The 23,051-nt window shown below is 35.2% G+C and overlaps 1 protein-coding gene across 2 annotated transcripts in view; it reads left to right on the top strand.

The window, feature by feature from the left end:
- The window catches only part of LOC136040668 (remodeling and spacing factor 1-like), a 106,795-nt gene extending 84,727 nt beyond the window's left edge, over positions 1-22,068 (top strand). For both annotated transcript variants that reach the window (XM_065724962.1, XM_065724970.1), the window contains 6 exons: positions 215-434; positions 4,113-4,366; positions 5,998-6,422; positions 11,001-12,853; positions 15,182-15,375; positions 21,666-22,068. In XM_065724962.1, coding sequence (XP_065581034.1) covers positions 215-434; positions 4,113-4,366; positions 5,998-6,422; positions 11,001-12,853; positions 15,182-15,375; positions 21,666-21,907 — 3,188 coding nt within the window. In that variant the 3' untranslated portion in view covers positions 21,908-22,068. The remainder of the gene's footprint in view (positions 1-214; positions 435-4,112; positions 4,367-5,997; positions 6,423-11,000; positions 12,854-15,181; positions 15,376-21,665) is intronic.
- Positions 22,069-23,051: the final 983 nt, after the last annotated feature.

The raw sequence follows: 23,051 nt of genomic DNA on the forward strand, positions 1-23,051 counted from the left end.
TTGCTTTCAGCTTTATCAAGCTTTAATACACATTCTAGAAGTTTTTATCCATCTCTCACAATACTCTTTATCACTAATTGAAACTCCATTGCTTGTGCAATATTACTTTTATGCCATTTAGCTGTATCTTCCAGATCTTTGGCAATTTTGTTTATAGCCTCTATTTCAAATTTCATACATATGTTTGTGGTTATATTTTTGTTTGAATTATTAGGTCGTCAGACAAACAATTCCTTGTCTACAACTGTCGATCCCGATATCTTGTGTGCAGCTTTTGCGACTTTAGAGGAAGACGTGAAAACTTGGACAGATAAAAAGAAGCAGCAAGAAGTACAAAGAGAAGTTAAGAGATTGCAAGAAGAAATGGAGAAGGCTCGAAAGCAAGAACCTGTCAAGAGTCAGGATTTTAGAGAAAGAAGTCCATCTGTCACCTCGTAAGTTAACACCTCTTGTATTATAATTCTTTGTAATTTTTAAACATCTCAGTCAAAACTGAACTATCGTTTATTTCAGTTAAATGCCACATGTAAAATGAATTAAGAACGTCTCCTTTTGGTACTAAGTCTCATTTTATTTTCTTATCATTGAATGGCTGTAACAAGTGGACATTCATTTCACGTCAAAAATTATGAAAGAAAAGAAAAAAATTGAGATAGTCAGTACTGCAGTATGGATTTTGCATGGATGAAGTAGAGGTGAGGATGAGGGAGGGGCAGTATCCCTCCTGAAAATTCTACTCATTTTGGAGTATAATGTGTTACTCTTTACTTTCATAGTAATAGCGTAGGCCAGAAATATTTCCAAAAATTCTAGGATTAAATATCAATTTTACATTTTTGATGCGTTTTTTAAGTTTTTGTACCCCCCCCCCCCCTCCGCATACAAACAAAAAAGTCCTGGATACAGCCCTAGGGAATATTTATAAATATCTACCTCCACCCTCCCCTCGTCTCTTCCTTAGAACTAATTCTGTATTTATCTGAAGGCTCAATGAGAGTTGGGATGTTTTCTCAAAGGAAGCATTTTAATGCCAAAACATTCCAACTCTCATAAGTCTTCAGATTGATACAGAATTATTTCCAAGGGAGAAACGAGGGGAGTGTGGAAGTAGAAGTTGATGTATATTTCCTAGGGGTGTTTTCCGGGGCAGGATAAACACCTAGGATCCTATTTTTCACAGATAGATCTTGAGATTCTATAGAGAATCTACAATACAAATAGATTTTTTCACAGATGTACTATATATCATAGATACCATATAACAATCCAAATATGAAGAAGAGGAAGAACAGCTACACTTATTAAATGTAGCTGTCTGAAGGACGGTTTGTTATAACCATGTGCACCACAGGGAGAAAATTGAGTGTTAAAGTTATTCTCCAGGCGACTAAGGTGTTTCCGCTTCTAACGGCTAAATTAACTGGGCACTTGCACCAACGTGGTTAAAGATTCATCGGGATATAGAATCAATCAATGATGCAATGAATATCTTCAATACGGCGGAAAATCTTGGTGGTCGTTCTAGTGTGGGTAATTACATAAAAAAAAATAGTTTTTCTAACTGAAAGTAAGGAGCGACATTAAAACTTAAAACGAACAGAAATTACTCCGTATATGAAATGGGTTGTCCCCTCCGCAATCCCTCGCTCTTTATGCTAAAGCTTTTAATTGTTTTAAAAAGCAGAATTGTGGTAAAGAGTCAAACTTTAGCGTAAAGAGCGAAGGATTGCGGAGGGGACAATCCATTTCATATACGGAGTAATTTCTGTTCGTTTTAAGTTTTAATGTCGCTCCTTACTTTCAGTTAGAAAAACTATTTTTTTTATGTAGTTTCTGAACGTTTTTGAATTAATGCATGTTTGATTTTGGCTCTCCACTCATAAATTATTAAAATGAAATATACATTTTAATTCCTTTTTTGGCTAAATGGCTTTCTCTTAGTTGTGATCAGACGATTTTGAGAAATTAGGGATGGGGAAGGAGGCCTAGTTGCCATGCAATTTTTCGGTTACACAAAAAGGCAACTATAAATTTTAATTTTTAACGAATTTTTTTTTAGTAAAAAATATACGTAACTTAAGAATTAACTTACGTAACAAACTTTTATATTCTTAAATTTTTATTATGTATATGAGGGGGTTTGTACCCTCGTTAATACCTCGCTCTTTACACTAAATCGTAGGTTTTGTGCCGATTCTTTAAGAATGACCCCTGAATCAGAAAGGCCGTAGAATAAATAGTTTAAATTACTAAAAATACTATAGCATAAAGAGCAAGGTATTTATCTCCTCCTAAATACCTCGCTCTTTATGCTAAAGTATTTTTAGAACCCCTCATATGCGTAATAATCTCTGTTCGTTTTAAGTTTCAATGCTACTCCTTACTTTCAATTGAAAAAAAACTTGTCCATGTTTATTTTTTCATTGTTTTTTTTTTATAGTAATTTTAGAAAATCCTGCGCCCTTTTCATTGAATTTTTCTTCCCCCATGACATATTTCCCCAAGGAAAGCTCCTCCCATATAGCCCCCTCCCCTCAACCCCACCCCCAAAACCAAAAAAAAATCCCCTGAAAACGACTGTACACTTCCCAATAACCATTATTATGTGTAAACACTGGTCGAAGTTTGTAACTTGCAGCCCCTTCCCCAGGGACTGTGGGGGAGTAAGTCATTCCCAAAGACATAGTTATTATGGTTTTTGACTATGCGGAACAAAATGGCTATCTCAAAATTTTGATCTGTTGACTTTGGAGAAAAAATGAGCGTGGGAGGGGGCCTAGGTGCCCTCCAATTTTTTTGGTCACTTAAAAAGGGCACTAGAACTTTTCATTTCCGTTAGAATGAGCCCTCTTGCAACATTCTAGGACCACTTGGTCGATACGATGACCCCTGGGGAAAAAAAAAAAAAAAAAAAAACAAACAAATAAACACGCACCCGTGATTTGTCTTCTGGCAAAAAATACGAAATTCCACATTTTTGTAGATAGGAGCTTGAAAATTTTGCTATAGGGTTCTCTGATACGCCGAATGCGATGGTGTGATTTTCGTTAAGACTATGTGACTTTTAGGGGGTGTTTTCCCCTATTTTCTAAAATAAGACAAATTTTCTCAGGCTCGTAACTTTTGATGACAAAGACCAAATTTGATGAAACTTATATATTTAAAATCAGTATGAAAATCCGATTCTTTTGATGTATATTTTAGCATCAAAATTCCGTTATTTAGAGTTGCGTTTACTATTGAGCCGGGTCGCTCCTTACTACAGTTCGTTACCACGAACTGTTTGATTTCTTGCGAAAACTCCGCTTTAATTAGAGACTTTGTCAGAGGATATTGCAAAAATGATGATTTCAAAAGGATGATGCAAAAATGAATGTTTTCCGTGAAATTTTTGGTTCAATTGATTTAATTGGTCAGCAATTCATTGTGCTGGAAAAGAAAATAAGATAACTGGATAGATATGTCTTCGGACCTTCTTTACTGGCTAGTAACGGAGGGAATAATGTGAGATAGCTCTTGATAAAGATACCATGGTTAGAATGGTAATATAGTATTTCAGCCACTAGGGCAACGTGCTTCCATTTTTCTTTTATTTTCCTCGGGTCTATGAACACTATAGACTATTCTGTAGAATCAAGTTAAAACATGTTCAAATTTCCTTGTTTTTTGTTTGCTGCAGCCACAAAAAGGAGTTTTTTAGAAGGCTTTGTCACCAAATCCTTTTATATGTGCCATTCAGCTCGGAATCCTAACAACCATCGGAACTTGGTTGCGCTGCTGTGTCACTATTTTAGTTGTTCCAAGCTTTGTACCAGTGATATGGAAGTCAGTTAAGTCCTACTTCTTTATGTAACTCAATTATAAATAGAAATGAGATTACTGTTGACAGCATCGAAAACTTCTGTCCAACTGGGATCAAATCAAAATTCTATATTCTTATTGGTGACAATGGTTGCTGAAGATAAATGAATATAGTGCAAAAAAGGAAAAGAAACTAAAAATAAACCTTTCTTTTTTGTTAAAAATCCTTGCATTTATGTCAGTTGTTTTTATTGGTAATTAATATCATTTTCCTTTGGCTGCATTTATTCTTACTGTCCCTTTTTTTCCAGATCAGTTGAAGATATCGCGCCACAGCTTTTAAGAATAGTTGATACTTTAAGAGCTCACGAAGATGCATATCCATTCTTGGATTCTGTTGACGAGGAATTTGCTCCTGACTATTATGCAAAGATTTTGAATCCCATGGACCTACAGATGATGAAAATGAAAGTCCAAACTGGTCATTACGAGAATTTGGATGAATTTGTGAGCGATTTCTATCTAATTCCGGATAATTGCAAGCAGTACAATAGATCTGACAGTGGTAAGTCGGCTTCTTTCCCTGCCTTCCTCCATCTCCTTTCTCTGTTTTTTTTCTCTCTCTCTCTCTCTCTCTCTCTCTCTCTTTCTTTCTTTTTACCCTTCGCTTTTCCTATTCCTTTATCATCTACGTTATTATTTGGTATTGGTAGCAAAATTCTGCGATTTCATTTAATAATTTCATTAGTCGAAGATTTTTAATTAGGCAAAAACTGGTGAATTATACGAAAGAAAAACCAGCAAAATACGGGGGAAGTCGCAAAAATCTTGAAATTTTAGGGGAGGGGTGGAGGTACAGGTTGATTTTCTTCAAATAACAAAACAAAATAAGACAGGAAATTGTGGGGACGATTTGAAGCCATCCAAAATTTGCCTGAAGGGTTAAAACTATTCCAATGTTAAATATCTTTTAATTATAGTTTGAGCTGCACTCTTCCTAGATGTTAGACCAGTATTTATCACTTACGGTTTTCGGTATTTACAAGTAGAGTATAATTTTTCGCATTTCATCCTGATTGATTTACACATTGATAAACATAATGGTATTTATTGATATAGGATGTTTATCGGCTTAATTGTTTCGTCAAACTGGTATGTGCTTAAATAATGTGTATCTTGTTGATAGTTAACTGGGGCACAAACATATTAACGGTACCAAACACATATTAAACCGCTAATCTGTGTTGACTCGTCAAAGTTTGGTTCACGAGAAAGCTTTACATCTCTCTCTAAGTCTACGGACAAAATACGTTGTTATAGTTGAATGGCTGCGCTTTACTGCACAGTAGAAGTGACGTACAGTTGCGAAAAGTCATATACTCTCCATTGAAGATTCTTTAGACACGTCTAAAACCATGCAAGCTTAAACCACTCATCTTGACCCCTCGCGCACGGGCAATGACAAATGTTTCCGGCGGAAAACCAAGTAGCAACTGAAACTATGTCTCTGACGGCCTGGCAACTTCCCAAATTGCGCGCTATTAAATGTGTGTCATTTTTGGAGAAACATTTCGCTGCTGATATATACTTCTACTTTGGCTGTGCTGTTTAATCATAATTAAATATTTTTTTTTACGTTTGCATTCTCGAAGATGCAGTTCTCTTGATTCATTTTATTTGTTTGTTTTTTGTTGGTTTTCGGGGGGGGGGGGGTAGATTTGAATGAACCAGCCAAAAAATGGTGAATTATACGGAAAAAACCTTGAAATTACAAGGTGTCCCAAGCCCCTCCAACCTACTTTGATTGCATGCATTATTATGTTGAGAAATAAACAAATAAATATACACGTGTGTTTTTACTTATGTTCTATTATCCCATGGCTATGGGGGTCAAAATCCTGGTGATATAATTGTTTTTAAGAAAAATGTTTCTTTTCTATTATACTTTAGCTAGTTTAATTTATTGTAATTTTTGGTCCACCGGCAAAAACTATGCTGGTGGTGGCACGCAAATCTCTTAAAGCAATGCAAACTAGGAAGTGAAATGACAAGTACTGTCAATAGTAAAAATCAAAGATAAATTGTAAGATTCAGGTGGCCGGGGACTCCCCCTTTCCCATTCTTGCATCAATGTGCTGCCTAGGATGGAGACACTGACGCATCTCTTTTACGTCATTAACTGTTAAATATTTCTAGATTATTATCAAATGGCTAAAACTCTCGAATCTCTTTTCGAACGTCTTATCAAGAAGGAATTCAAGAGTTATGAATGCCCAGTGCGGCAATCCAAAACACCACCTCCAACGCATCACAAAAGAGAGAAGAAAAATAGTCACAAGAATAAGACAAAACAAGAAAAGACTAAAGAAGAGAACCTAGGTAAAGCCGAAAGGAAAGCAAGAAGTAGAATTTCTTATAAAGAAATATCAGCAAGTGGATCTGAATCTGAAGGGATTGAAGACCGAGAAATGCTACCAAGGAAGTCAGATGTATATACCTCCTCGTCAGATAGTGACGCCGAAATTGTAAAGAACAAAGACCCTGATCTGTTTTCTTGGCTGGAGAAAAAAGTTGCTGATAGTTCATCGGTATTTGAAGATCTTGTTTCTTCCAAGCCTAAGGTAATTCAAATAGTAATGCAATATGGACCGTAAGACGAGAAGAAATTTCACCTTTGAACTCGTCATTTCAAGTCCAAATTTATCTTAATTGAATGTATGGTTCTTTACCTTTCATTTACTAATACTTTTTACTTATGTACCCTATTCATTTAACGTTCTGTTTAGCTGCCATGTTTAGCAAACCATCAAAATATACAGCAAAATCGCCTAATTCATAGCAAGTTGAACTTAAAAGCCTTCTCAAATTGAGCGACAGCCAAGGTCTAAAAGAACTCGTAAAACACTCTTTGTAGGATGACCAAAGAAGTGTAATATACATGAGCAGAGATTTTAGCTAAAAAGACGAGGCTAGAAAGACACGGTAGAGGCGTCAAGTCTCCAACTCTTTGCACAAAAAAGAAGAGCCACTCCTTACAGTATGCAAAGAGTGAATTTCTATTAGAATTATTTTCACTAAAATTTACTTAGAATGAGAAAATGCCAAAAATTGAATATTTCTTGAACTCTTAATTTGTAGATTAATCTAATGAAGGGTTAAACACAATTTTAACTATATGATAAATCCTAAAATACAACTAAAATCTTCTCCTAAGATCCATGTAACTATTCACAATTCCTGTGCCAAAAAATTACCACGATAACACATGACAGTGAACACGCGTTGTATACACATTCGTGTATGAAATTAGACGCTATATGGTTCAAAATGACAATAGTACAAACTTTCTTGATTATAACTCGAAAAATGAGTGTATAAAGAGGCTTAAAAGTGTATCTTTAATCCAAAACTTCCAGTAAATTATAAAAAAATCCCAGCAAGGAGGCCAAAAATTCAGATAGGAGCCAAGGAAAATATGCTTGTGAATAAAGACATAAGACACTCTGTGAGATTCTGGCCCTAAAAACTTGTATAGGGTCTTTTTCGTTTTTTTCCTTACCTTCTACAGTCGCTAGTTATTGTATGCACAGTGTGAGGCCTTGGATCCCAATCGTCTAGGCCAAACTTGGCTATTCCACTTACTCCCCTCACAAAGGCAGACCGGAGCATTTCGTAACCGTTCTGACTAGACAGGGAGGGAACTTCACAATTTTCTGAGATTTCGCTGGAATTCTCTAGAATTCTGAGAGTATTTACCTCAAGCTCTCCTGTAGACTGATAAATTCTTTGAAAAGGATCTTGACAAATTCCCTTAAAGCTTCCAGTTCCATGTACATTTGACAAGTTTTTGGCCGTACGACTTCGTTGCATCAGGCAAAACTTACCAGATTTTTACCCTGTGATCCTTTGTGGGGAGTAGAGGTGTAGCATCTCTCCCATATTCAAGACGGCCCTGAGCGCAGATATTTACTACAACCATATAGAGATGTTCGTTTTAAATATTGATGAATATTGATGCTGAAGTCAAATGTATATGTATTTTGTACTTACACGTTGTTTATGAGAGTTGGTTATGAGAGTTGATTACACGTTGTATTCTGTCGGTCTGTCCCGGGTTTGCTACTTTACGCACTTCCAGGTAAGCTAGGACGATGAAATTTAGCAGGCATATCAGGGACCGGACCAGATTAAATTAGACATAGTCGTTTTCCCGATTTGATCATCTGGGGTGGGAGGGGGGGGCGGTTAATTCGGAAAATATAGAAAAAATGAATTATTTTTAACTTACGAACGGGTGATGTGATTTTAATGAAGTTTGACGTTTGGAAGGATATCGTGTAGAGCTCTTGTTTTAAATCCCGACCAGATTCGGTGACATTGGGGGGAGTTGGAGGGGGAACCTAAAATGTTAAAAAACGCTTAGAGTGGAGGGATCGGGATGAAACTTGGTGAAAAAAATAGAAGTCCTAGATACGTGATTGACATAGCCGAAACGGATCTGCTCTGTTTCGGGAAGTTGGGAGGGAGAGGGTTAATTCTGAAAAATTAGAAAAAATGAGGTATTTTTAACATACGAACGGGTAATCGGATCTCAATGAAATTTAATATTTAGAAGGATATTGTGTCTCAAAGCTCTTATTTTAAATTCCGACCGGATCTGATTACATTGGGGGGATTTTGGGAGGGGGACCTAAAATCTTGGAAAACGCTCAGAGTGGAGGGATCGGGATGAAACTTGGTGGAAAAAAATAAACGGAAGTCCTAGATACGTGATTGACATAATTGGAACGGATCCGCTCTATTGGGGGGAGTTGGGGGAAGGGTTAGTTCTGAAAAATCGGAAAAAATGTCGTATTTTTAGCTTACGAAGGAGTGATTGGATCTTCGTGAAACTTCATATTTAGAAGGACCTCGTAACTCAGATTTCTTATTTTAAATCCCGGCTGGATCCAGCGTCATTGTGGGGGGGGGACCAGAAATCTCGGAAAATACTTAAAGCGGAGACATCAGGCTGAAACTGGGTGAGAAGAATAAAAACAAGTCCAAGATACGTGACTGACATAACCGGACCGGATCCACTCTCTTTGGTGGTGTGGGGGGGGGGAATAATTCGAAAAAATAAAAAACATGAGGTATTTGTAACTTACGAGCGGGTGATCAGACCTTAATGAAATTTGATATTTAGAAGGGTCTTGTGCTTTAGAGCTCTTATTTTAAATTCCGACCAGATCCTGTGATATTGGGGGGAGTTGGAGGGGAATTCTTGGAAAACGTGAAAATTGGGGTATCTTTATCTTACGAATAGGTGATCGGATCTTTGATATATATAAGGATCTTATGTCTCAGATGCTCCATTTTCGACTCGAATCGGATCTGTGGAATAGTGGGTTGGAGGGGGGAAACAGAAATCTTGAAAAACGCTTAGAGTGGAAAGCTCAAGTTCTGTGATTGACATAATTGGAACGGATCCGTTCTCTTTGGGGGAGGAGCTGGGGGGGTTAATTTGGAAATATTAGAAGCAAATGTCGGTGATACGTGATTGATGTAACTGTACTGGATTCGTTCTCTTTGGGGGAGTTAGGGGGTGGGGTTCATTGCTTTGGCGAGTTGGTGCTTCTGGACGTGCTAGGACGATGAATATTGGTAGGCGTGTCAGGGAGCTGCACAAATTGACTTGATAAAGTCGTTTTCCCTGATTTGACCATCTGGGGGGCTGAAGGGAGAGGAAAAATTAGAAAAAAATTAGGTATTTATAAAATACGAGTGGATGATCGGATCTTAATGAATTTTGATATTTAGAAGGACATCGTTACTCAGAGCTCTTATTTTAAATCCCAACCGGCATTAAGCCTCTGATTTTCCTTTTAAGTCAATCTATTGATTCTTAGAATTTTGTTAGAGCTCATACCATATGAGTTCTTAGCTCTTCGCTCTTCTGGCCTCGTCACAAGTGCCATATGAGCTCTTAGCGCTTGTTTTTTCAGTTAAGTACCTAAATCTAAAGTTAATATATGAATGCTTTTGCTTATTCTAAGTATTTGAAATAGTTTCGATTTTGTAATTATGTAAATACGGCCAAATAGTCCTAATATTTAAAACTTACAAGAGGAAAATGACACTTACCTTACCTTTTATTGAGCTACTTGTATCTATTATTAGTCCAATTTGTATGGGCTTTTAGCAAATCGCGGCAATGGAATGTGTTTTCGCCAACGCTTATCGAAGCATTTATGCTAATTAATGGCATTTGAGTACCGAGCACTTGATAAAATCAAATTTTAAAGCGTTCTATTACATGAGGAGAAAAATTCCAAAGCTATTAGATTTTGCTTTGAGACCAAACTTGCTTGTTTTTTTTTTGGTAATGTGCTTAGCTATATCTCACGTCAATTTGGTCTAATAGTAATATTCAGGTGCAGAAAAATCCGAACCTGAAACCCTTTGTACATTCTTGAAGCTGGTGGCTATTTTTCTTATTATGTTCTTAACTATCTCAGAACCCTCTGCCCCCACCATCCCCCCAAAAATCAGACCCTTAAGTACACTTAACAGGCTGGGTCATTCATCCCGTCGATCCTCTTACTTCTTTGGATCCAGTCCACCCGTGCATTCAATATCTGAAAAATACCAAATAAGAGCATTAAATGTGGTTATGTCAAGTGTCTGTTTTCAGTTCTTTTTCCAATTTGCAATTTGTCGCCAACACTAACTATATTGCATTATGTTGTTTGCCTTAAAAAAAAACTGCAGAAAATATCTGCAAGAATAAAGAACAAAATGTGTTGTCAGTTGTATTTGGTTTGGCTTGCTTATTTTAATTTCCCACTTTAATTTACAAGACATTTTATTAGAATTTTGTCACATAATAAACTCTTTTGTTGAATCTGGTGTGCTGATGAAGAAAACAATGTAAGCCGAAGTACTTTTTTCTTTTTTTATTACCTACTTGTACCTGAAGGGCATTTTTATAGGTATTAATTCTTGATATTACAGTTTTTAAAATGTAAGCAATTGGTACTTATTACTGAAGTAAAAAATCAAGTACTTTTCGAAGCCCTGGTTTAAATTTACTGATCATTATATATTATGAATAATAGTCGTTTAGGTTTCTTTTCCATGAAATTGACTTATAGAAACTTAAGAACTGAAAAGCTAGCCTGGTGATTCTCTAAGTTCTAAGTTCGTCTTTTTTATTCTAGGGCTCCTCCTCCAATGTCCATTGGGCCAAAAAACTATCTCAAGCTTACCAAGAGCATGCTCGGCAGGAAAAAGATGAGTGTTTCAGTGATAGTAAGCCAGCTCAAGACGAGGAGGATCGAGAAATTGAGCAATGCTCACCAAGATCTCCTGGACAGCGCTCCCCCCGTTTCCATAAAAAACCAAGGAATAAGAAGCTTGACAAAAGAGATAATAAGAATGATCGACGGTATATTGACAAAGAAAAACCTAAATATAATAGGAATGTCATTCCTAAGCAGCCAGAACTTGATAATGTCATAATGAAACTTAAAGAAACACGTACAGCTCTTCAACAGCAACGTAGAACTAACGATGATTCTGGTACACTATCACTAGGAACGATCCTTACAGACAAAACGGAAAAGGAGGCTGTAACACCTGAAGTGGCACAAGTGGAAATTTTGAAACATTCAAGTCATGTACTAGTTGAAGAAAACCCTAAAGTGGAAAACTCTGCTCATAAGGCTACCCCTAATTTATCTGCCTGGTTCAAGGCTTTTGGAAATCAAAAGTGTACAAAGGTAGAACCCGAAAATCCACCCAAGACTCAAACAAAAGAAATTGAGCCTCCGGTTAATATCAAGTCTTTATCTCCATCCCAGGAACCTAAGGAACTAAACTATGTTGAACAATTGGAAAGCATATCTAAAGCATCTGAGTTCTCAGTTCCAAGTTCCCTTTCATTTTACGAAGAAGCTGCGAGAAAGGTGAAAGCGGCTGATATAGAAAAGGCTCCAGAAAATAAAGCTGAAGAAGAAAAAGATTCGGCGATTCAACCATTAGCTCTCACCAGTTTGCCAGGTTTACATTCAAGAACTAAGAGTGATTCTAATCCCAACTTATCCCAAACTAAGAAATATGAAGTAGCCGATGCTGGAAAGCTAGGAGATCAGATAAATAGTAAGGGATCTGTATTACAATCCACTGAAATCAATCTGCTCACCAGCCCAAAAGTAGATAGCAAGACACCAGAGACACCAAAGATTGAGCCGTTTAAAAGTGATTTGAAATCTGAGAGGAAGATCCAAACAGCAGTAGTTAGTCCATTACAACGCCTTGAGCCTCAAAAAATTGAACCGTTCAAAGACCCTTCATCTTATGTTGAACATAATAGTTTTTGTGATTCCGGCATGTATAACAGCACACCTGTTTCCCTCCCAACCATTCAGGAAACCTATGATAAACTTTCTGAGAGTCAGCTGCAAGACCTTCGAAATATGTATGCTGCTGATTCTCCTCAGCCTCAATCTAAGTCTCAGAAAGAAATGCATACACAACCTAGCATTACATCTGCTCTAAAACAAGAAAGCAAGCTGGAAGAACATCTGTCGAGTCTTCGAACTGCTTACCAAGGAAACACCCAGTCTGTAAAGCAAGCAAAACAGGAGAGGCTTGAAGGGCATTTGGAGAGTTTGCGCAAAGCCTATCATAATCAGCCAATTGAGAATTCACAGAAACCTATTCAAAACACAATTCAAGCAGGTCCTTCGTCATCTCACATTTCAGATTTTTCAAATCACGCACAAACGAACCACAAGCAAAGCTATTCAAACTCTCTTGAAGCAAAAAAATACTTAGAAATGTCTGCTCTGGCTATGAGTGGATATCGTCCAGATTTGAACATGGCAACGAGGCAACAAATGTACCAGCAATATAGCAATATGGTTCAACAAGTTCAAGCACAGAAAGCTGGCATTACAAAGGACGTAGAGAGGCCAATGGCTTCAACTCATTATGCCTCTCATACAGATGTCAATCCTTATCCTCTTGACCATTTAAGTAGACTTACGTCTGGACAGAATTTGGATTTTAGGTTTGTCCTTTTATTGCTTTTGTTTAATAAGTGTTGTCTCGAGCAGTATAAATCTGAAAAAGAGTAGATCAAGATAACAGCTTTATACATAGTGATTGTCGTTTTTTGTTTGTATTTTTACTGTTGAATTTCTTACTTTTTCAATAGATGCTTCAAAAACCCATAAATAATTTCCATGAGAAATATTCACTTTTATAAGGACGTTGAAGATACTATTAACTAATTATTTATGGTAGAGTGGGCTCCCTTTGTTTCTGTGGCCCTGTGGTCTGCAACGTTAGTTTCAGATGGAAGCTCTGATAAAGAAGAAATAAATATCTTTATCTTGGCCCACTCATACCCGACAAGACCCAAAAAGAGATGGTAGGGCGGCTGTCCAATCGTCGCAGTGGCAAAAACCCTAGGCTCTATGACTCAGCTTTGCTTATGTGCATAGTTTTGCCACTGTTAGCCAAAAATTTTAGGCACTTTCAAAGTAGGCTCTTCTATAGAACATTGGAACTTTAAGGTTGGGCTTCAAATGCTCATCTTTGACCTTAAAAGCATTAATAATGCAATTGTGGCGTTATCATCACTCAAGATGAGACGTAATATCTCACTACCAGTGTAATCTCAGTCAATTATGTATATTTTATATAATGTATATTATTGTTTATTATATATATTTTTTTATATTAGATTCATCGTAAAGGCCGACCATATGCTTTTTTTTGTTCTTTGGGGCTTTTCTTTCTTTTCGTTTTTTACTACTACTCACATCAGCCTGTGAGGCTGTTAAGTGGATACTGTTAGAGAAGGTGAGGAGTTAGGAAGTGACTTAATATATTTGTCAAACTTGGTAAATAGTTCGTTGAATTTAGCAGTTAAGATTGTATTCGTCTCATCTTGGACGGTGGAAACCCGGATAGGGTTGTACATCGTTAATTTTGGCAGCTCTATTTCATTTTCTGTACATTTCTCAAGAAGTCCTTTCTTTAAAAGAATTTCAGAGTTTAGAACCACGCAGGTTTATCCGTATGAGTCCTGCACTCGATTATCCACAGTTGATCTGCTCTGCTCAGAATTGGCAGAAAAGATCAACCCTTCCATCCAATTCAGATCACAAAATCAGTTGATGATCCGGCTCTGGTTTGACCTTATCATATTAAAAATATAATTGTCGATTCCCCCTCACCTGTCTCACACAGTTTAAGGGAGAATACTCTGCACAGGTACAGTGTGGCGTGTGAGGGGTAACCACCCGTTATTCTAAATTTTTAATTTTTTTTTTAGACAAAGGTTCTTTTTATTGTTTTTTGAAGTCTTGCTTCTGTCATTTTTTCGGCCTGCATGAGAGGCCACAACTATGCACTCTGTATTCAGGCACACTCAATAGCTCTAAGTTCAAGATCTTACAGCATTATACCAAAATTTCGGGTACTTTCCAAACCGCGTCTATCAAGCTCTGGTAAGTAGCCGCAACCTAGAAAAGAGCAACCACAGGCTATAGTAACCAAAAGTTTAAAAGCGGATTTTGTCGAATATATGTAGTGAGAAAAATTCTGAAAGTACTTCTAATGAGAGTTAATTCCAAAATAATAATTACTATTCAGATTTAGCAGAATAATAATTTGTAATTATCGTAGAAAAAATTTAAGGATTTTAGAGAAGAGCCTAAAACCGCTCAAAAATAACATCAAGTCAAATAAGAAATGCAATACTTAAGTCGCCATTATCAAAAACCATTAAAAAAAAAGTAAAAAAAAAAAACTAAAAGACCCCCACCTTGAGCAACAAGGAAAATTCCTTTTTTATGTGGTTACCTCTGGCATGTCTCCTTATTTCCTAGGGTGACTGCATCGAACCAGTGGTGGTAAAATTTTCAATGAAACTTTTAACTTAGTATTTTTTTTTTTTTTTTTTTTTTTTTTTTTTTTTTTTTTTTTAAGGTTGCTTAAGGAACTTCTCCGCTCCTAAGACAGCATCATGTTTTTCTATATTTTAAGATAAAAGCAAAAATTTAAGATGGTTGTATAATTGTGATTTCAAATAAACATTGGGTCTTTTTGTCAATTTTATTAGTTTTATCATAAAATATAGGGGGGAGGCTAATTAGTTTAAATAATAATAATTAAAAAGAAAAGTAATTGTTAGGCAGCAAAAATTAAAGCATTAAATCCCTAAATGGACATTGAACTTACTGAATTTAATAACAAAATATGACAAAGGTAGTTGTGTTTTTCCACAACATTTACTGTGGCTTCTGCTAATCGAAATATATCTTGTCTTTATTTAAACTTTCTAGTGGAGAGCTATTTATGGCTATTCTTGTTTATTTTCTGTATTTAGCCGTTCAAGAATACCAGGCACAAAATCAGCTGGAGGTACAGACGTCTATCAAGGTTTGGATCCTTACGAGGCTGCCAGGTCTGCAGCAGTGATGAATCGTGCCCAAATGGGAATGCCCACTTTGCCAGGACTCAATGGCATGAACCCTCTGTCAGGGGGTGTTGGACAGATGCCTCAGCAATCAAACAGCAAAGGTTTGTATTTCAAGTTCCATTTTAAATATTTTCCTACTATATTTTGTAATTATTTTTTCTTCTCTTTCATCTTACCCTATTTCGTCGTACTTTAACATCTTTGACGACCCTGTTTGAATTTCTTCTGATGAAAGCTACAAAAAATGTCAAAATATTTTTTTGGGGTGGGGGAGGGCTGGGTATCAACTATCTTCTTTTTTCAAGCTATAAATCGTATCATCTATTTAGTAGACAGAAACAGGAAATAGTGCCTTGTCTCTGTCTTCTTTATGCTGGTGTAGCCGTTTTTCTAAATTCTGATGGGTCCTGCCAACATAGTAATTTCCACAGTCGCAAAGTATTTGATAAACCACTCTTTGGCGAGTAACTGGGGGTTATCTTTACCGTAGTTTAAGAAATTAATGATTTTAAAATTGTTAATCTAAAATTTGTAATAAGTTTTCTGTGTATTTTCATTTTTGTGAATCTTTTTATGAGCAAAAAAATGGGTTACCCATGGGGACACATTTATCCGGGCTACTAGCAAATATTTATGTCGAGAACCTGGAAAATTGGGCATTAAATTCTTTAAATATGGGGAAACTGAACTTCGGGGTTTCTTGGATTATCTTAATACTAATGACAAAAATTTGCAGTTTACCCTAGAAGTTGACATTGAAATTAAACCACCGTTTTTAGATGTGTTAATTATTCGTAATACTGATAAACTGGATTTTACTATCCATCGAAAGCCAACGCAAAATAATGCATATCTTCATTTTAATTCAAATCACCCCCCACAAGTTAAAAGAGCAGTTGCAACTTCTCTCATTGATCGTGCCCTGAACATCTGCTCCGATTCATGTATAAAAGCAGAAATAAATTTTATCGGAGATATTCTTTTTGGTAATGGATACCCCATTCCTTTTGTCAATAAGATAATTAACCGTAGACTAAAAAGACATTCCCGTAAAATCGAAGATATGTCACAACTTGAGGCTACTGACAAGCCCTCAAATATTATCTATCTTCTGTGCATCCCAAAATTCACAACAAAATAAAAAAAAAATGTTTGCACAGAAAATTATTTGTATTTGGTTTTCACTAATAGTTTTAAACTCATTAATTTCTCAAACTCCGGTAAAGATAAAACCCCAGTTACTTGCCAAAGAGGGGTTGATCAAATACCTTGTGACTGCGGAAATCACTATGTTGGCAGGACCCATCAGAATCTAGGAAAACGGCTACACCAGCATAAAGAAGACATAGACAAGGCATTAATTACAAATAGTTCTAATAACTCCTTTGATGCTGCTTTAGGTTGCCATATATTGAATAATCCCTCCCACACGATACTTTTTGAAAAATCTTCTCTCATTAGTAATGATTTGGGGATAAAACAGGGGGTTCGGGAATCAATCGAAACTAGTCTCAAAATAAATAATAATATTTCTTTGAATAGGGACTTGGGGGAGTATTTACTAAATTCTTTATACTCAAATTTAATTAAAAATGATCTAACAAAATGTTTTACTAAACCAATTTATTATAGTATAGTAACAGTTACAAAAAGACCTTTGGGGCAAGCTGCCGAAAAAGCAAGATTAGCTTTGAAAACTTGCATTTAATCGTTTTCTTCTGTTTTATTTGAATGAGTTTATCGTCTCACATCATTTTATGTATCAGTCCTGGTTGAACTTCGTTGAAGTAAGGATGCTAGGACTGTTATGAAAAGGTTTTAAAATGCATTACAGTTTTAATCCTCACATTTTAATGTAAGTTTGTATAAATATATATATATATATCTATATATATAAAAATAAGTTGTCTGTGTGTGGATCTGTGGATCAGGTAACGTCATGTTTGTTCGCATATGACGTCTGAATTATTTCACACTAATACAAAAGAAGAAAAAAACTAAAAAAGGTAAAAACTACAAAAAAAAACTAAAAAGAAAAAGAAAACTAAAAAAGCTAAAAAACTAAAAAAAACTAAAAAAAAGGTAAAAATCTAATAACTAAAAAAAAACTGAAAAAAATAAAAAAAAAGGCAAAAACTACAAAAAAAATAAAAACTAATAAAAAAACTAAAAAAGCTAAAAAACTAAAAAAGCTAAAAAAACTAAAAAAAACTAAAAAAACTAAAAAAAACTAAAAAAAACTAAAAAAAGGTAAAAAACTAAAAAAAACTAAAAACTAAAAAAGAAAAAAACTAAAAAAAAGGAAAAAACTGAAAAATAAAAGAGAAAAAGAAAACTAAAAAAATATGAATAAATATATATAAAAATAAGTTGTTTGTGGGTTATGTCTGTCTGTCTGTCTGTCGAGTGACGTCGTGTTTGTCCGCATATGACGTCTGAATTATTTCACACTAATACAAAAGAAGAAAAAAAACTAAAAAAGGTAAAAACTACAAAAAAAACAAAAAAGAAAAAAAACTAAAAAAGCTAAAAAACTAAAAAAACTAAAAAAACTAAAAAAAGGTAAAAAACAAAAAAAACTAAAAACTAAAAAAGAAAAAACTAAAAAAAAAGGAAAAAACTGAAAAATAAGAGAAAAAGAAAACTAAAAAAATATTAATAAATATAAAAAATATAAATATAAATATAATATAAATTAGCAATCAACAAAGCACCGAGACACAAATGACGACCGGGACACAGGGAGTATAAATGACGACCAGGACATAAGTAAAAAAAAAACTAAAAAAACTAAAAAAATGGTAAAAACTACAAAAAAACTAAAAACTAATAAAAAAACTAAAAAATCTAAAAATCTAAATAAACTAAAAAAGAAAAAAAAGAAAAAAGGAAAAAAATAAAGGAGAAAAACAAAACTAAAAAACGAATGTATATACAGACCGGGACACCGGGATACAAATGACGACCGGGACACAGGGAATATAAATGACGACCGGGACACAGGGACACAACTACAATGGGGACGCCGGGGGGCACAGGGGGATATAAATGACGACCGGGACACCGGGACACAAGGAATATAAATGACGCCCGGGACACTCAAAGAGAAATCACAGACTGGAACACCGGGACACAAATGACGACCGGGACACAGGGAATATAAATGACGACCGGGACACAGGGACATAACTACAAAGGGGACGCCGGGGTGCACAGGGGGATATATAAATGACGATGGCGACTCAGGGAATGGTCGATTAGCAATCACCATCAACAAAGCTCAAGGGCAATCATTAGAATCATGAGGTATAGATCTGAATACGGATTGTTTTCCCATGGACCATTATATGTTGCATGTTCAAGAGTCGGTAAACCTGACAATCTATTTATATGCACAGACAATGGGACAGCAAAGAATGTTGTATATTCGCAAGTTTTACGTAGTTAAAAACATATATATATATATATATATATATATATATATATATATATATATATATATATATATATATATATATATATATACTAGCTGTTGGGGTGGCGCTTCGCGCCACCCCAACACCTAGTTGGTGGGGGCGCTTCGCGCCCCCCCCAAGCCCCCCCGCGCGCGTAAGTCGTTACGCGCCATAATAGTTACGCGCCATTGTAGTTGTGTCCCTATGTCCCACCTGTGAATATAGATATATATATATATATGGTTTTAACTACGTAAAACTTGCGAATATACAACATTCTTTGCTGTCCCATTGTCTTTGCATATAAATAGATTGTCAGGTTTACCGACTCTTGAACATGCAACATATAATGGTCCATGGGAAAACAATCTGTATTCAGATCTATACCTCATGATTCTAATGATTGCCCTTGAGCTTTGTTGATGGTGATTGCTAATCGACCATTCCCTGTCCCGGTGTCCCGGTCGTCATTTACATCCCCCTGTTTCCCCCGGTGTCCCCGTTGTAGTTGTGTCCCTGTGTCCCGGTCGTTATTTATATTCCCTGTGTCCCGGTCGTCATTTGTATCCCGGTGTACCGGTCTGTATATACATTCGTTTTTTAGTTTTGTTTTTCTCCTTTTTTTTTTTCCTTTTTTTTTCTTTTTTAGTTTATTTAGATTTTTAGATTTTTTAGTTTTTTTATTAGTTTTTAGTTTTTTTTTCTTTTTAGTTTTTTTGTAGTTTTTACCTTCTTTTTAGTTTTGTTAATTTTTTTTTTTACTTGTGTCCTGGTCGTCATTTATACTCCCTGTGTCCCGGTGCTTTGTTGATTGCTAATCGAACATTCCTTTTGTCCTGGTCGCTTTCTCTTTGAGTGTCGTCATTTATTTTTTTCTTTTTTAGTTCTTTTAGTTTTTACCTTTTTTAGTTTTTTTTTAGTTTTTAGTTTTTTTAGTTTTTTACCTTTTTTTAGTTTTTTTAGTTTTTTAGCTTTTTTATTTTTTTTCTTAGTTTTTAGTTTTTTTGTAGTTTTTGCCTTTTTTTTAGTTTTTTTAGTTTTTTAGCTTTTTTATTAGTTTTTAGTTTTTTTTGTAGTTTTTGCCTTTTTTTAGTTTTTTTAGTTTTTTAGCTTTTTTATTTTTTTTATTAGTTTTTAGTTTTTTTTGTAGTTTTTGCCTTTTTTTAGTTTTTTCAGTTTTGACGTCACCTGATCCAGTTTTTTCAGGTGACGTCACCTGATCCACGATCCACAGATCCACAGACAACTTATTTTTATATATATAGATAGTTTTTTTTTTTTACTTATGTCCTGGTCGTCATTTATACTCCCTGTGTCCCGGTGCTTTGTTGATTGCTAATCGAACATTCCTTTTGTCCTGGTCGCTTTCTCTTTGAGTGTCGTCATTTATTAGTTTTTTCCTTTTTTTTTTAGTTTTTTATTGGTTTTTACCTTTATTTTAGCTTATTTTTCAGTTTTTTCCTTTTTTTTAGTTTTTTTTTATTTTTTATTTTTTTTAGTTTTTTACCTTTTTTTAGTTTTTTTAGTTTTTTTAGTTTTTTAGCTTTTTTACTTTTTTTATTAGTTTTTAGTTTTTTTTTGTAGTTTTTGCCTATTTTTAGTTTTTTCAGTTTTTTTTTTAGTTTTTTATTGGTTTTTACCTTTATAGTTTTTTTAGTTTTTTAGCTTTTTTATTTTTTTTATTAGTTTTTAGTTTTTTTTGTAGTTTTTGCCTTTTTTTAGTTTTTTCAGTTTTGACGTCACCTAATCCAGTTTTTTCAGGTGACGTCACCTGACACATCCATCCATCCATCCACAGACAGACAACTTATTTTTATATATATAGATATATATCTATATTCACAGGTGGGACATAGGGACACAACTACAATGGCGCGTAACTAATATGGCGCGTACGCATCAGCTAGAGCACGTTAGAGCACAGCTAGCTACGCATCCAGGAGATCCAGAACCAAACAAGCCCTCTTTTCTTAATAAATAACCTGAAAAAGCTAAACTATAGCTTTCAATTTTCTAATCACTTGAGTCCCCTTTGAAGTGTATACGACCACCTCCTCCATAACAACTTTTTTCCCCTCTGCATAAGTTAAAACACTTTCCCTGTGCTGGAGGGGGGTATGTTGAGCTCGAGTAGTTTGTCATCTGATCGTTGGACTATTCCAAACTTAAGTGCTATCGCAAAATTTTGATCAGGTACATTTTGGGGAAAGAGGGTGTGTTGGGGGAGGGGGAGAAGCTCTGATCATTTTTGATGACTTAAAGGTAACCATATTTGCCCATAGGGCATATCTTACAACGCCTGCCCTCGGGCCCTGGGTGGTGGTGTCGACACCGGAATTATTGTTATCTGACATTTGAACTATATTTAACAAAATAGCTATCTAAAAAATTTATCTGATGCATTTTCCCTCCGATCATTTTTGACTTTTAATAAAGCCACTAGGACTTCCTATTTCCAATTGATTGAGTACCTTCCAAATTTTATACGACCACCCCTTCCATATGAAGTGCCTTAAAAAAAAAATAATAATAAAACATAGGAGTCCTCTGGCTTTTACTAAATGCAACGCTATAGCGTTGCCTCTGAAAAGGGGTCTGTGGGAGTGGCCTGTTCGCTTTAGTATCCCTCCCCCCCCCCTTCCTGTGCGATTTTCGTTTTTTAAAGTAAAATCTTTCCACGACAGATCTGGGGACACAAGATTTTACGTTTTATAGATAGCTGAACCGCCTATTGCTGGCGATTTTTTCTAGAATCTTATTGGTTTCGGTAAATGTAAGTTAAGATGTGGAACAGTAGACGGGTGGTTATAGTTCCTGCTGGTTTTGGTATGGGGAGGTGTGATAAAACCCCAAGGATTTCGTTTCATTTTAAGCTTAAGGGAAACATTTAAATTTTATCTTATCATTTAATCTGCATTTTTTTTTTTTATTTTTAGGTCTTCACTCGGAGCAGATATATGGGAATCCGACAGCATTTGACAATTCAGCTAGATATTCACCTTTCCGTTTACCTGATCCGTCGTCAGCTCTCTACCATCATTATTTTCAGCAAAATTCCGAATTTCTTTTAAAAAATCCGGCTCATTCTCAACTTCTTCAACAATCTTTGCTGAATGCTTCAATGAATCCGAATATGAGATTCCCACCTGGGGGACCGTATCAGCAGCGATGGACTTGAGTTTTTTTTGTAGGCTCTAGCATATGCTAGTGACATGATCTCAGTTTTAGGGTAATGTTTCTTTCTTTTGTGTTATAGATTGTGCATTAAGTATAATATACTTGAAGATTATGGTTTTCAAATTTGAAACTTAGAAGATGGAACGCTTAATAGTTTTCTAACTGCTTTGAAACATTTTAATTTTTTTAGATTAATTTCTAATTTAAATTCATTATATAATTATATCGACAAAAAATTAATTTATTGATACGAAAATGTTGATTGATTCCATTTATTGGTTTTTTTTTTTAATACTAATTTACTTCATTGCCCACGACTAAAGGGCCTAACTTACATTTCTATAATGTTGGAGGAGAGCGCAACTATGTTTGGTTCAGTTTTTTCTGCAACAGTATTTCTTCAAGACTTAAAATTAAACGTATTTTCAAATATCAGTTTGTCGCTACATACTCAAGCTTCATTTTAAATAAAACTATATCGAGTATTCTTTGAGGTAAAGACACCCAGCCATTTCGGCTCTAATCATGTGTTTTTTGTACCGAACCTTCTTACGAGTAAATCTGCATCTTCAAATGCAGTCAGTGGCGCCAATGCCACCCAGTATAAAACTTAAGAACCCAATTACTAATTTTTGGAAAAGGTTACAGTTGTGTTCTTTGGTCGTGGACTTGACGGTATCTCTGCGTCAACATTGTGAAGTATCGTTACACTAAAATGCATAAGATAATAAGACTTGTAAAATGTCTTTGTTTTATTTTTGGAAACAAAAAAAAATGAAGAAAATGATATGTAGGTCATCAGCACTGTGAAATGTAACTATTAATATTTTCGTGACTTTTCGATAATTTACATGGCTTATTTTTGAACAAGCTGTCACAGAAAATGCAATTATCCCAGTTTCACTTTTTAACTCTGCCCCTCCTTCTCCTCATCCTTCTTGTCCTCTTTTTGCTGTTGTGTTTTGGCTGTCTTTAAGTCACTGTTAAAATTTTGAATAAACTTGAATATATTAACAAAAATATAAGAAATATTTTTTTTTAATTTTGGAACTTATTTTTATCGCTATTGTTTTTTGTTCTATTTCCCATTTTCGTGAATATCAACAATATTGTTTCATCTTATTAATGCTAAAGGTTGTATATTT

The sequence above is a fragment of the Artemia franciscana genome, chromosome 2 (assembly GCF_032884065.1).
Source record: "Artemia franciscana chromosome 2, ASM3288406v1, whole genome shotgun sequence".
Lineage (NCBI taxonomy): Eukaryota > Metazoa > Arthropoda > Branchiopoda > Anostraca > Artemiidae > Artemia > Artemia franciscana.